The following is a 13,720-nucleotide window of genomic DNA, read 5'->3' as shown; positions in this document are numbered from 1 at the left end:
TAGACTCCTGGCCCCCACCTGCCTGCAGGCTGCTTCCTTCCCAGGTCTCCTGAGAGTAGAGGCCTGGGTGAGCGCCGAGGTGTGCGTAGAGGTGACGCCTCTGCCGGGAGGGGAGGCCGTGTGTTGTGCCTGGCGGCGGTGGTCTGCTTGTCTGTCTCTGGACGTCGCCGCTGCCTGGGACCTGCTGCCGTACCCTGGGCCCAGAGAGGGCCACAGAGCCTGTCTCCCTTCCCGCTCAGCCGTCCCTGCCTTAGATGACCACCTGCCAGTCTTCCTGGGACAGCGGCGCTGAAGTCGGCTTCGCTGGGACAGGGTGAACGGTAACTTTCTCACCAGTACGTGTTTGGGAGGTGCGGAGGGGAGAATGGCAAACTGGAGGCACAGGCCTCTTCCCTCTTCCCTCTGAGACACTCTCCGTCCCCGTGAGCAGGAGCAGCCTGTGTGGCATCCCTGGCTGAGGGACCTGTGTCGTCAGAAGAGTGGCGCATGCTGACGGGGAAGGCAGGGGCCGGGGTTGCAGGTAGCCGGTTAAGTGGCCACCTGCAGTGTCGGCATCCCAAGCGGGCACCAGTTCGTGTCCTGGCTGCGCTACCTCCGATGCAGCTCCCTGCTAATGGCCTGGGAAAGGCAGCAGAGGATGGCCCGAGTGCTTGGGCCCCTGCACCCATGTGGGAGACCTGGAGGGACCTCCTGGCTCCTGGCTTAGGCCTGGCCCACTCCTGGCCATTGCAGCCATCTGGGGATGGAAGATGCGCGCGCGCGCTCTCTCTCGCTCGCTCGCTCTCTCTCGCGTGCTCTCTCTCTTTCTCTAGATCTTTTGAAAAATAACAAAGTAAATTCTAAAAATTGGGAAGGCAGAAGCGTGGATGGGAAATCGATTCGGGCTGACCATGTCCTTGCCCCATTCTCGGCTCCGGTCACACTCTTCCCCCGCTGTCCTGCTCACTTCTAACTCTCTCCTGATAGTGAAGGAAAACAGACATAAACAGGTGTCTGGTGTTGCCCGACACGGAGCTGAAGGCAGAGGTACATGCGGTCCCTGTGGTCCGTGTGACAGCTTGGTGCTGCAGAGAAAGCGACTGCTTGGAGAAGGCCGTGCTCCCCCAGGGGCTGCCAGGCACCTGGCTGGGAGTCTGGGCTGTGCCACCTTGCAGCTAGCTGCCTCGAGGGGCCAGCCTGCGCCTGTGTCTCATCTGTCGAGCCGACCCTGTCCTCTTGTTGCCACACACCAGTGAGCCCTCGCCTGGGAGAGGCCCGGGCACTGACCCCGGCCTGCTGCCACTGCAGCTGCCGTCCGGGTATCGGGACCTGGCAGGGGCACGCAGTGCAGCTGGGAGGTAACAGCTGTGCACAGGGAGAAGGCTGGCGTCTTGTTCTAAGGGGGCCTGGCCAGCGCAACAAGAAGTCAGGGAACAGAGCCCAGGACAGAAAAACGTAATTCTAACATAAAAAAAGGTGTCTGAACTCTGACTGTGAGTTACAGGTGCTCCCCAGGCAAGAATGGTATAGCCTAGGAAACGCTATGAAGGGCCCATGCCAAAATAAAGTAAATAAATAAATATTTCTCCATGCCACAGACCGAGGAGAGGCACCTGCTGGTATGTGACAAACTTGCCTTTGATTACTGGATGCAACTTGGGTGCTGCAGAAAGCAAAGGGAGAAACAACACCCAGCACCGTCCTGTTAACGAAGAAGGAAGGACTTGTAGACAGAGCGGGAGGAGCTCTGCTCTTTTGAAAAAAGAGTTGTGGGGGCCAGGAGGGAGAGAGAGATTTTGACGAAACTGGGCGTGTCCTATGGGAAGAGACCCGGCTGTTTGCAGGGGCCCTGACAGAATGGAGGTGCCCTGGAGTGGTAGAGGGAGCCTGGCTTGCTGAGTCTTGGACCACGTAGGAGTGACACGGTCACTGCCCTCAAGCGTTTGATGTCTGACCTGTGGGTAAAGCAGCCCGTGACTGACAAATGGTGGGGTGTAAGCTTAGCATCACCAGTATTCCTGTGGGCTGGTGCTGTGGCGTGGGAGGAAACCGCCACCTGTGCCGCTGGCGTCTCATCTGGACGCGAGATTGGCTTCCAGCTGCTCTGCTTTCCATCCAGCTCCCTGCTGTGGCCTGGGAGGGCAGCGGAGGATGGCCCCAGTGCTTGGCCCCTGCACCCCATGGGAGACCAGGAGAAGCACCTGGCTTCGGCTCAGTCCAGCCCTGGCTGTTGCAGACATCTGGGGAGTGAAGCAGCAGAGGGAAGGCCTTGCTAGCTCACTATCTCTCTTCTTGACTTTCAAATAAATAAGTAAATAAATCTTTGACTGCTAACCCTTTTAGCATGGTGCAGTAGAATTCCTTCAAAGCAGTGAGTGTGATGATAACTGGTGCATCGAGGTGAGAATTGAGGCCTGTCGTCAGGAACGAGCTGGAAGCCCTTGACGGCTTTGCCCTGTGACAAAACCAGTATCTCAGTGGCACCTCTTTCTTTCCTGCCTTTGCGGCAGACTGCAGGCTGCACGTGAGCTGTAGCACACTCGGGACCCAGGCGGGAGGCGCAGCAGCTGTTGGGTCTGGGGCCTGCTGTTCTCCCGGGAGACGGCGGGGGTGCAGGAGGGTCTGAGCCTGACCACGTGGTCCTGTCTGTCCGTAGCTTCTGTAGGGAGTGGAAGGATGTCACGTGTGCCTCCATCCCGTCGGCCAAGGACTCTGTCTGGCTAGGCTCAATGAGTGGAGACATGAGCTTTCGTACCCGTGCCGGGCATGGCCTGTGACAGGGTGGGAGCTGCAGCTGCAGCACAGAGGGGTCATCTGGTCCACCCCAGCCAGCGAGTCCGTGGACTTCACTCGCACTGCTGGCCTGTGGATACCCAGGCATTATGCTGAGGCATGGAGGATTCAGACATCAGTGGGAACAGTCCCGTGAGGAGCTCCGTCTAGAACGGCAGACGGAGCTGTTACCAAGTAAAACCCAGCCCAGCCTGATGAGAACAGAAATCGTGTTCCTGAGCGCAGGGCAGAGGGGATGGGGGGGTGTTCCCGGGAACGGGGCATCTGGCCTGCAGACGGAATGCGGCGGATGGGGGCAGCACACACAGTCAGGGGACGGAACAGCCGACGCGGGATGCGATCGTGTGCAGGGCAGGTCCTGTCCTGGCTGGGCCCGGCCAGTGACGGTGCCACAGCTCATGACAGACGTTAAGAGGATAACCGAGGAGTGTATGAAGGCATGTGGTGCCAGTGTGGGAGGAGCTCCTTGCTGTTTCTGTCTCCTTCCCCTTTTCTGTCCTGGAAAGAGCCGCTGTGCATGGTACGCTCGCTCGGCAGCGGGTTTTCCAAGGGGAGGAGATAGTTGTACTTGAGCAGGTTGTGACATGGAGAATGCTGTGGTGGCCGGTGTCCCGGCACACGACCCGGAAGTGCGCGATGCCTGGGGCGTTCACGAGCTGGCATTTGGGTAATGGGGCATCCTTTTGGTGGGGAAGACACTGGAGTCTCATTTTTGGGAGGGGTCCTGGATTTGGAGAAGCACCGTGCCCTGTGGCTTCCCAGTTACCCTTTGCGGGGCCGGGTCAGGCTTCCCTGAGAAGGTGGTGTGAAGGGGCCAGGCAGTGGAGCAGGGCCCCTCTGGCCTCTGACCTTCGTTTCTACGTAAAACTGCGTGGCAGTGGCTTGCCTGCACTTGGCTGGCTTCACACATGAACGGGTTTTCACAGGTGAGCGGGCGGGAAGGAGGGCCCTGCCCTGCCCTGGCCGTGTGTGGCCCAGGGGCAAAGCAGACTGCGGAAGGAGAGGTAGAAGTGGAGACACCAGCCCGGGGCCGTCAGGGTGGCTGATCCTGGCGTTCACAGCCCAGCCGAGTCTTCTGTTTACTGCGACCCAAGTTTACTTTTTTGTATTTTTGAGACTGTTGTAGGCATTTAGGGAATGAACCAAGTGGAAGATTTTTCTCTCTCTCTTTCTCTCACTCTCTCTCTGCCTTTCAAATAAAAAAAAAAAAGTTTAAAAAGTCGTTAAGCACGGTTGTGTGAGGAGGGTGTTGTCCGGGAGTTGACATGGATCTGGGCGGCAGCAGGGGAGGCTGTGTGTGGGACTCCAGGGAGCGCTGCGTCGCGGCGGTGGGGCCAGGAAGGGCTGAGTTGTGTCAGACTTTCCGTCTTTGTGTTTCTGCACTGTGGAGGGTTTTAAAGGTGCTAAATTACAGGCTGAGGGGATGATTAGATAATTTGGAGATGACCCAACAGCAGCTCATCCCCAGTCCCATAGATTCAGCCTGACTGCTTTGTCTCAGAACCCTGCCTTTATGCACATTTGCGTACACAAGGTGCTTCAGAAAGCTCCTGGAAAACAGAGTCAAAGATTGATTTTGATGCGGACATTTTTGAAGTCCTGCGTAGTTTTTCCATAGTTTGTATTTCCGTAAGCGTTTTGAGGTTCCCGCGTCTGTGTGTGTGTAAACGTGCGGTAGTTTGGGTTGTGACACTTTGAGGTCTCCGTATAGCGGGAGGGCTTCATTCTGCTGAAATAGCCCCACGTAAATTTCCACGGCTGTGCCGTTACTAAGCAGTTTAAAGTGCACTCCTTTCCTCCGCATTGCTGGTTTATTTTCCTTAGTTTCCCTGTGTGAACGGACTTGACTCTGGTTTTTGATTTTCTGTCCTTCATTCAGGTCCTATGCCTGTGCTTGCCTGGGTTTCCTGTGGCTGCCTCTCTTACAGATGAACTAGCAGAAGCGCCGTCACACATAGACTCCAGAGAGTTTCACTGAGCCCCTTCGCTGCCCGCGGGAGGCGGCATTGTGCTGCAGCCTGTGCGTGTGCGTGTACGTGGAGGTGTGAGCCGCCTGGGCCCCGGCTTGCCAAGAACGTCTGACTCCCGCCGCAGCCGGCCGTGGCGTGCAGGGAGGGTGGGAGCTGGCTCCTGTGGCCCTGGGGGCGCAGTGGCAGCTCCGGGGAGGGGTCCTCCCTGATGTCCCCGTCTGTTCTCACGAGGGTGTGCACTAGCTCTGCAGAGCCTGTGTCGGTCACTTGCGCAGGTAGCTTTTTGGTGACTTTACAAGCAACTCTCCTTGCAGACCTTCAATCTGAGGCTCAAAAAGGGCGAGAGTGGCTGGAGTGGGGTCCACTGATGGGGCTCTGGAGAGCGGAGCCTGGGACCCCGGGGCTGCCTGCCCAGTTGCCGACGACGAAGTCCTGGTAAAAACTGCGCACTGGGTGTGAAGTGAACATTGTTAACAAGCTCTGAGTGCCAGGGCAGGTGCTTCCTTGTGGCCGTTCTCGTCCAGCCTAACTAACTCCTCTCTCAGGGTCTCGGTGGGCATCAGTCAGGATTCTTTTTCCAAGATCGGATTTGAAAAATCCAACTCTGAAAAAAAAAAAAAAGTATCGGGCCGGCGCCGCGGCTCACTAGGCTAATCCTCCGCCTAGCGGCGCCGGCACCCGGAGTTCTAGTCCCGGTCGGGGCGCCGGATTCTGTCCCGGTTGCCCCTCTTCCAGGCCAGCTCTCTGCTGTGGCCAGGGAGTGCAGTGGAGGATGGCCCAAGTGCTTGGGCCCTGCACCCCATGGGAGACCAGGAGAAGCACCTGGCTCCTGCCTTCGGATCAACGCGATGTGCTGGCCACAGCGTGCCGGCCGCGGTCGCCATTGGAGGGTGAACCAGTGGCAAAAAGGAAGACCTTTCTCTCTGTCTCTCTCTCTCACTGTCCACTCTGCCTGTCAAAAAAAAAAAAAAAAAAAAAAAAACAAAAAAAAAACCAGTGTCATTGTTTACTAAATCAGAAGCACTCCCTGGAGCATTTTAAGCCAGGTCTGGTTGAGTCACTGCCAAGTGTCACTTGCATATTTCAGTGTATTTCCTAATACGCAGTCAGCTGAATCGATAGGGCTGGCTCCCCTCTGAGCTTGGCCCTGTGCCCCGCGCCAGTGCCTGCTTCTCTTTGCGCTGGACCTCGGGTGCAGAGCCAGCTTCCGAAGACCTTGCCGAGGACAAGGGGACCTGCCAGCCGGCTAGCAGGCGACGCCGGAGAGGCCCCCTCGACTTCTGTCCCTGGCTGCCTTTTTCTAAGGCCAGGGCTAGCAGAGGAGGACATGGCTTCTGTGGTGTGGCTTTCATGGACGCTTTGCTACTCTTCCCTTTCTGGGAGTTGCCCTCTTCACCCCCTAGGGCAGTTCAAAGGCAGTTTATCGTGGTCTCTCCCTTCATGGTCCTTGCTGAGCTGGGTGCAGTGTACTGTACCAGCGCCTTCCAGACTGGGATTGAGTCGTAGCTCCCTGCTTCCTGTGGGTGCGCACCAGGGGTGATGGCTCACGAGGTCGGGTCCCTGGGTTGGGTTCAGGGCTCCTGGCCTCCGGCTGGCCCAGCCCCCAGTTGTTGGGGGGCATCTGGGGAGAGAATCAGTAGGTGGAAGATGTCTTTCAAATACGAATGAAAGTAAATGAAAAATTTCAAAACGGCTTGTGTTTTTCTTATATTTTAAAAAGTGGAGGACTGCCATACGCTTTAAAAACATGTTATTTTATGTTCCCAGTTCCTGCTGGTTTATAGTTGGTAAGAATAGCCATGAAGGAGGGTTTCTCTTAATTTTCACTCAGTTAAGGGGGAAGCAAGGAATGTTTACTTTTATTACATATGTGTCACTTAGAACGAAAGGACAGGTGAGATTTTGCCATTCAAAACGAAGGACCACCAGCGTGCACCTGGGGCGGAGTTCAGTTTATCTCTAAAAATATTGGCTCATTGTCTGACTCGATACAGGGTAGGGAACCTCTTCTCTGCCAAGGCCCATTTGGACGCCTATAGCATCATTTGGGGGCCATGCAAAATTATCCACTTAAAAATCTGAAAAGTCAGTCTGCTCCAGGTTTGCCTAACCCCAAGTCCCGCCCTTGTTGCCTTGGCAGGGCCAGCCAGGTGATTTCCCGGGCACGTCCCCACCCCTGGATTGGGCTTTGTCTAGAAGCACGGTGGGAGGGGAGCACTTTCACGTAATTGCAGGCTCTGACCCGGCCACGGTGACCACGGTAACTGCAACCGGTGTCGCACATCCACGGGCGAGCCCTTGCTGAGGTCGTGCACGACCGGGCCGCCTCGGCGTGGTCCCGTGCCGTCTCTCTCCGGAGCTGAGTCCCGGGTCAGGACTCTTCATGGGCACGGTCCTTTCCCAGTTGTCCCCGGCTGCTCTGGGCTCCAGGAGTGCTGCAGCCGTCCTCGGGTCACTTGTCCCTCCTGAGGGTGGTCATCCGGTGGAGGACCCCTCTGTGCAGACCGGAAAGTGAGGAGGGGGCAGGGCCGCCTGGGCCTCGTTCACGTCCGGGCTCTGCTGCTCTTAAGCCTTCGGCACCCAGGTACATGGCCTGGGCTTTCAGGGCCTCCTCCCCTTGTCTGCCGGGAGGGGCAGGGCTCCAGGGTGAGTGACAGACAAGCCCCCAGGCCCCCTGGAAGTTCCGGGGGCAGCTCTCTGCAGAGTGTTCCCGCCATCGAGGCTGACGCTCACTGAGCTCTCTCAGCGAGGTGCGTGCGGTGTTGAGAGATGACCCGCGGTCATCCAGCCGAGGATCAGGGTGTGCCTGGCAAGGTTAGCCTTCAGCCACTCCCTATCTCCTTTCAGAGGGGCCGCCACACCTTTGCCGAGAGCCTGTTTGCTTTTGGGTGCAGTTTGAAGGGACATGGGTGCCCAGGGTATGCTCACTGTTCCCTGTTCCAGAAACTGCGGGGGTGGGGTGGGCTGCCGCCCTCCAGTGGGACCAGCTCTGGGGTTGCAGCTCCCACAGCGGCAGTCCTGGGGCCCACGTGTTTGACGTCGCCCTGTGTGTTTCCTCCTGTCCTCGCAGGAACCTTGGTTGGAACTGAAGGTTGTAGCGTTCATGTTGAGCCAGATTCAGCTACTCAGATCTCCTGAATCGGGACAATGTGATTGGAAGGGCAGCTGTTTACATTTTTTCACGTCCTGTGGCCTGGGTACTTCGCCCGAGCAAGTTTATCCCCGAAATACCCGTAGACATTTGCCCCAGCGTCCATAACTCCTGCATCGGAGAGCAGACGAATTTTATGGTCCATTCATAGCATGGGATATTGTATATGGATGACAGTGCATTTTATACGTACTAATGGGAACAGGTACCCAAACTATGTGAGAAAGCTTGCATGAGGGGCCGGCGCCGCGGCTCACTAGGCTAATCCTCCGCCTAGCGGCGCTGGCACACCGGGTTCTAGTCCTGGTCGGGGCGCCGGATTCTGTCCCAGTTGCCCCTCTTCCAGGCCAGCTCTCTGCTGGGGCCTGGGAGTGCAGTGGAGGATGGCCCAGGTGCTTGGGCCCTGCACCCCATGGGAGACCAGGAGAAGCACCTGGCTCCTGCCATCGGATCAGCGCGGTGCGCCGGCCGCAGTGCACCGGCCACGGCAGCCATTGGAGGGTGAACCAACGGCAAAGGAAGACCTTTCTCTCTGTCTCTCTCTCTCACTGTCCACTCTGCCTGTCAAAAAAAAACACAACAACTAAAAAACTAGAAAGCTTGCATGAGGAACACCGACAAGCAAGGTTAGAATGATCCAGTGTTTCTGACGAGTGTGTGTGTGGGGGGGGGGTAGGTGAACGCCACGGGAGGCCTGAGTAGTAGGAATGGAGTTGTTGTAGGGGACTTAATTATTTCATGTTCTTACTAAAGTTATTTTATTTACTTGAAGGCAGGGTCACATGGTGGGGTGGGTGGGGAGAAAGATCTGTCCGCTGGTTCACTCCCCAGATGTCTGCAATGGCAGGGCTGGGCCAGGCCGAAGCCAGGAGCCAGGGGCTCCACCCGGGTCTGCCATGTGGGTGCAGGGGCCATCTTCTGCACACCGCGGGGCTCTGTGTCCGGGAGCCTGGTGCTCAGAGCCTGTCCCGCTCTACACACCTCACTGTGGGAAGGTCCTTGGTCCCCAAGGGTCACGACGACCATGTGGGGGTGGGGGCAGAGCAGGCGAGAGAACGGTTGACGGCGCCGTGTGTGGACAGCTCTGGTTGGGTGTGAAGCGTTTCGGGAGTGCCATTAAGATGTCTCTGGAGCAGTCTGGTGCCGCGTCAGTTACCCGGGTTCTCTGCTGCTGGGCCAGAGGCCCCCCTGCCGGTACCGCCCGTTTCTGTGTCTGACAGCAGAGCGTGTCAGCTCCGTCCTGGCGCAGTGCTCTGAGCTGGCAGATCTGCAGAGGAGATTCACCTACAGAAAAGTCCTCTCCGCTTTGTCCTGAGGGAGGGGCCGGATTTCCGCCTGCCCCTGCACGAGGAGGGGCCTTTGAGCCTGCGGGGCTTCCTGTCTTGGTCCCGAGAGGGATAGGGCAGTCGCAGAAAGGATTTCTGACACACACCCGTGCACCCTGCAGGAGCGTGCCTGTGTCCTGTGCCGAGCAGAAATAAAATCTGTACCGTCCGAGGCCTGCAGGCCAGCCCTCACCGGGCATCCTTACCGCAGGGCTGCCACTGAGCACGAGAGACAGCACAGCGCGGCTGGTACCCTGGGGTGGTGGAGGAAGAGCGGGGCAGGGAGGAGAGGTCTTGCCTGCAGCATGGGTGGGTGTGGCCCGGCCTGAGGCGGACCCTGGGCCCTGCAGCGCCCGCCGGGACCCCTCACTGGCTCCGCAGTCTGCTGTGCCGGAGCCCCTCCCAGTCCTGGGGGTTGAAGCTTTTGGGGTGTATCAGTGAGCAGGGCCATCCACCTGTCTTCCCCGTTCCTTGCTGGCCCCATAGGCCCCGGGACGCAGGGCTGTCCCCTGTCTTCCCCGTGCAGGCCCACAGGCTCTGGGTCACAGGGCCATCTGCTATCTTCCCCGTGCAGGCCCACAGGCCCCGGGACACAGGGCCATTCCCCATCTTCCCTGTGCAGGCCTGCAGGCCCCGGGACGCAGGGCCGTCCCCCGTCTTCCCCGTGCAGGCCAAAGGCCCCGGGACGCAGGGCCGTCCCCCGTCTTCCCCGTGCAGGCCCACAGGCTCCGGGTCACAGGGCCGTCCCCCGTCTTCCCCGTGGGGACACAGGGCCGTCCCCCATCTTCCCCGTGCAGGCCCACAGGCCCCGGGAGGCAGGGCCGTCCCCCGTCTTCCCCGTGGGGACACAGGGCCGTCCCCCATCTTCCCCGTGCAGGCCCACAGACCCCGGGATGCAGGGCCGTCCCCCGTCTTCCCCGTGCAGGCCCACAGGCTCCGGGTCACAGGGCTGTCCCCCGTCTTCCCCGTGGGGACACAGGGCCGTCCCCCGTCTTCCCCGTTCCTTGCAAGCTCCCTCGTGCGTACAGCGGAAGTTGCCCTAACACCCAGCACGACTGGGACAAAACCACAAGAGAATTACAGGGTATTTTGTCCTCCTCGCGTGAAGGTGCAACTTTGCAAAATTAATGTGGTGATTTCATTACTAAGAAAGTTAAGTAACCGTTTTATGTATCTTCAGATCTGTATGGAGTGACTTCAGTCCTTTGGAATTTGCAAAACAAAACACAGAGGCAGATCCCTTTTTTTTTTTTTTTTTTTGGTCATGAAGGACCCTTATGTCGTTTCCCACTTACTAACATGCAGGAATGTGCTAGCATCACACAAACTGTACTTAAGTTATCTTTCATGACGATCACATCTTTATGAGAGAAGAAAAACGAAGGAAATGCACGAATGTGGCTGAAGGCAGCGACTTGGGGTGAGTTCTGTGTTTTCTGTTAACTGTCCTGCTGTAAGGATTGTGCTGCTGCTCTGAGCAAGCACGCAGGCGGTGGACGCTGGCGTAGAGCACAGCCTGTGGAAATGCCACGCGAAAGCCCTGGGACCTGTTCGCAGGCGTGGGCAGCCCTGCTGGGCAGCGACGCCCGTGGTGCTGGCGCCTCTCCGGACTCCGACTTACCCTTCTCCCCCTCAGTGTTCATGGGTACGACGGGCGACAGGGACTCGGACAGCTGCAACCAAGATGGAGAAAAGCAGACATTTCTGAGCTGCCGCTGAGAGTCAGGCCGCTGTGGACGCGTGCTGGGAGTCAATTTGAACCTGAAGATGCAGCCTACATGGTCAGCAGCTCTTTGGGGGCTCCCATAATTTTGAGTCATGCGGGGTCCTGAGGCCAAAGAATTTGGAAATAGCTCCTGTGGCTCCTCGGTGGCGGTATGCTATGTGCTGGGCTGTTTCAGTTCCTCATCTCAGCGCACTGTCTGCAGACGGGAGGAAGCAGGGTGGCCGTGGGCTGGAGGGTCTGTGTTGCGAGGGACCCGGCTCCGCTCCTGCCGTTCAGCGGTGGCTGCACTTGGAGCGCTCCGAGGGTTGTGGCCGCGTGTTAGGGGAGAAGTGCACACACTGTCTGTGCTGCTGGGTCAGGTGTGTAACACTCGCCTCTTTTTTTTTTTTTTTTTTTGACAGGCAGAGTGGACAGTGAGAGAGAGAGAGAGAGAGAGAAAGGTCTTCCTTTGCCGTTGGTTCACCCTCCAATGGCCGCCGCGGCTGGCGCGCTGCGGCCGGCGCACCGCGCTGATCCGATGGCAGGAGCCAGGAGCCAGGTGCTTTTCCTGGTCTCCCATGGGGTGCAGGGCCCAAGCACCTGGGCCATCCTCCACTGCACTCCCTGGCCACAGCAGAGGGCTGGCCTGGAAGAGGGGCAACCGGGACAGAATCCGGCGCCCCGACCGGGACTAGAACCCGGTGTGCCGGCGCCGCTAGGCGGAGGATTAGCCTAGTGAGCCGCGGCGCCGGCCAACACTCGCCTCTTAAACAGTGGGTTGGAAAATCGCTCAGCGAGTGCCCTTGGAGAAAATCCTTGCCGGTTCCGGAGCTGCCTTCACGTCTGGCTCAGGCGTGGGCGGCACGGGCTGCTCGGTGGCCGCTCTGTGTGTGATTAAGGAGCACTGTGGGGATGGAGAGGACGCTGTCCCCGGAGCTGTGTGCCTTACCTGGGTCCCTGCCTCGCCGGCTCCTCATTAGGGAAACAGAGCCTGGGAGGTGGGGAGGTGCTGAAGCCCGGCGAATGTCGTGCTGATTAAAAAAAAAAAAAAAAAAAAAAAAAAAAACACCAAGTGAGGGAAGCAGTGGGAAAGGAAACAGAGGGAGCGAGGGTCATCTTGTGACTGAACTTCAGAGGGCACCCGGCAGACGGGCGCCTCAGGGAGATCACGGGGGCCAGCGGCGGAGGGAACCCAACCTCCTGTGAGCGCTGGTTCCAGTCCCCTATGGCACAGGGCCGGCGTCCATGTGAGCACTGGTTCCAGTCCCCCTACGGCACAGGGCCGGCGTCCTGTGAGCACTGGTTCCAGTCCCCTACGGCACAGGGCCGGCGTCCTGTGAGCACTGGTTCCAGTCCCCTATGGCACAGGGCCGGCGTCCATGTGAGCACTGGTTCCAGTCCCCTACGGCACAGGGCCGGCGTCCTGGGAGCACTGGTTCCAGTCCCCTACGGCACAGGGCCGGCGTCCTGGGAGCACTGGTTCCAGTCCCCTACGGCACAGGGCCGGCGTCCTGGGAGCACTGGTTCCAGTCCCCTACGGCACAGGGCCGGCGTCCTGTGAGCACTGGTTCCAGTCCCCCTACGGCACAGGGCCGGCGTCCATGTGAGCACTGGTTCCAGTCCCCCTACGGCACAGGGCCGGCGTCCTGGGAGCACTGGTTCCAGTCCCCTACGGCACAGGGCCGGCGTCCTGGGAGCACTGGTTCCAGTCCCCTACGGCACAGGGCCGGCGTCCTGGGAGCACTGGTTCCAGTCCCCTACGGCACAGGGCCGGCGTCCTGTGAGCACTGGTTCCAGTCCCCTACGGCACAGGGCCGGCGTCCTGGGAGCACTGGTTCCAGTCCCCCTCCGGTGCTCCCCTGCTGATGCGCCCTGGACAGCAGAGGAAGATGGTCCTAGTACTTGGGCCACTGCAGCCACGCGGGAGATCTGGGTGGAGTTCCAGGTTCATGGCTTCTGGCTGGCCCAGCCCCAGCCATTGTGGCCATTTGGGGAGGGAACCAGTGAATGGAAGATCTGTCTCTACCCCCTCTCTTTAACTCTGCCTTTCAAGTAAGTAAATAAATAAATAAATAAATCTTTTTTTTTAAAAGGAAGTTTGTGGGAAATGGAATCAAAGGGTGCTTGTGTTGGTGCAACAATTTTGACCATGCTTATTATTGTTTTTTCGTAAAAAGCATTTCCTGTGAACTTTTTGAAGATTCCTTCATATTTAGGAGACAACCATTTGAATTGTAGTTTTTTTACTTCGGGACTAGGTCAGCCACTTAACAGGAATCTCAGTACAAACTGTTAGCTTCTTAACAGAGAGGATTGAAGAGTGAAAATTAGAGTTTAAAGTTTAACTCCTGTCTGCGTACCCATTAAAACTGAAGATAATGATTACGTGAAGTTTAACACCGTTCAAGAAGCAGAAGGCTTTTCCTGCCCATGCTTGGATCATCAGCATAACATTTTTTTAAAAAAGATTTACTGATTTGAAAGGCATAGTTACTGAGAGATGGGGGCAGAGAAAGATACTCCATTGCTACTTCACTCCCCACATGGCCACAACGGCCAGAGCTAGCCAGGAGCCTGGAACGCCTTCAGGGTCTCCTTGGGTGGCAGGTGCCCGAGCATCTGTGCCGTCTTCCACTGCTCTCCCAGGCACATTAGCAGGGAGCTGGATCAGAAGTGGAGCAGCCGGGACTTGAACTGGCACTCATACGGCGTGCGGGGCGTTGAAGCGCTGGCTTAACTTGCTGCGCCAGAGTGCTGGCCCCTGGCATAGCATCATTTGAAGCAGAAGGAATATTTC

General features: G+C 58.0%; 1 protein-coding gene across 3 annotated transcripts in view; it reads left to right on the top strand.

The window, feature by feature from the left end:
* CCNY (cyclin Y) overlaps nt 1-13,720 on the top strand; it is a 119,688-nt gene that overhangs the window by 50,383 nt on the left and 55,585 nt on the right. Inside the window, exon 1 of one of the 3 annotated variants that reach the window (XM_070056152.2) lies at nt 10,501-10,638. The exons of the other annotated variants lie outside the window; for them this stretch is intronic. Coding sequence (XP_069912253.1) covers nt 10,614-10,638 — 25 coding nt within the window. The 5' untranslated portion in view covers nt 10,501-10,613. Of the gene's footprint in view, nt 1-10,500; nt 10,639-13,720 lie in introns of those variants that run through there. 3 annotated transcript variants of the gene reach the window in all.

Source organism: Oryctolagus cuniculus, chromosome 13 (assembly GCF_051225735.1).
Source record: "Oryctolagus cuniculus isolate XC-2025 breed Fujian yellow rabbit chromosome 13, ASM5122573v1, whole genome shotgun sequence".
In the NCBI taxonomy this organism is placed as follows: domain Eukaryota; kingdom Metazoa; phylum Chordata; class Mammalia; order Lagomorpha; family Leporidae; genus Oryctolagus; species Oryctolagus cuniculus.
This window is presented reverse-complemented; position numbering and strand designations above follow the sequence as displayed.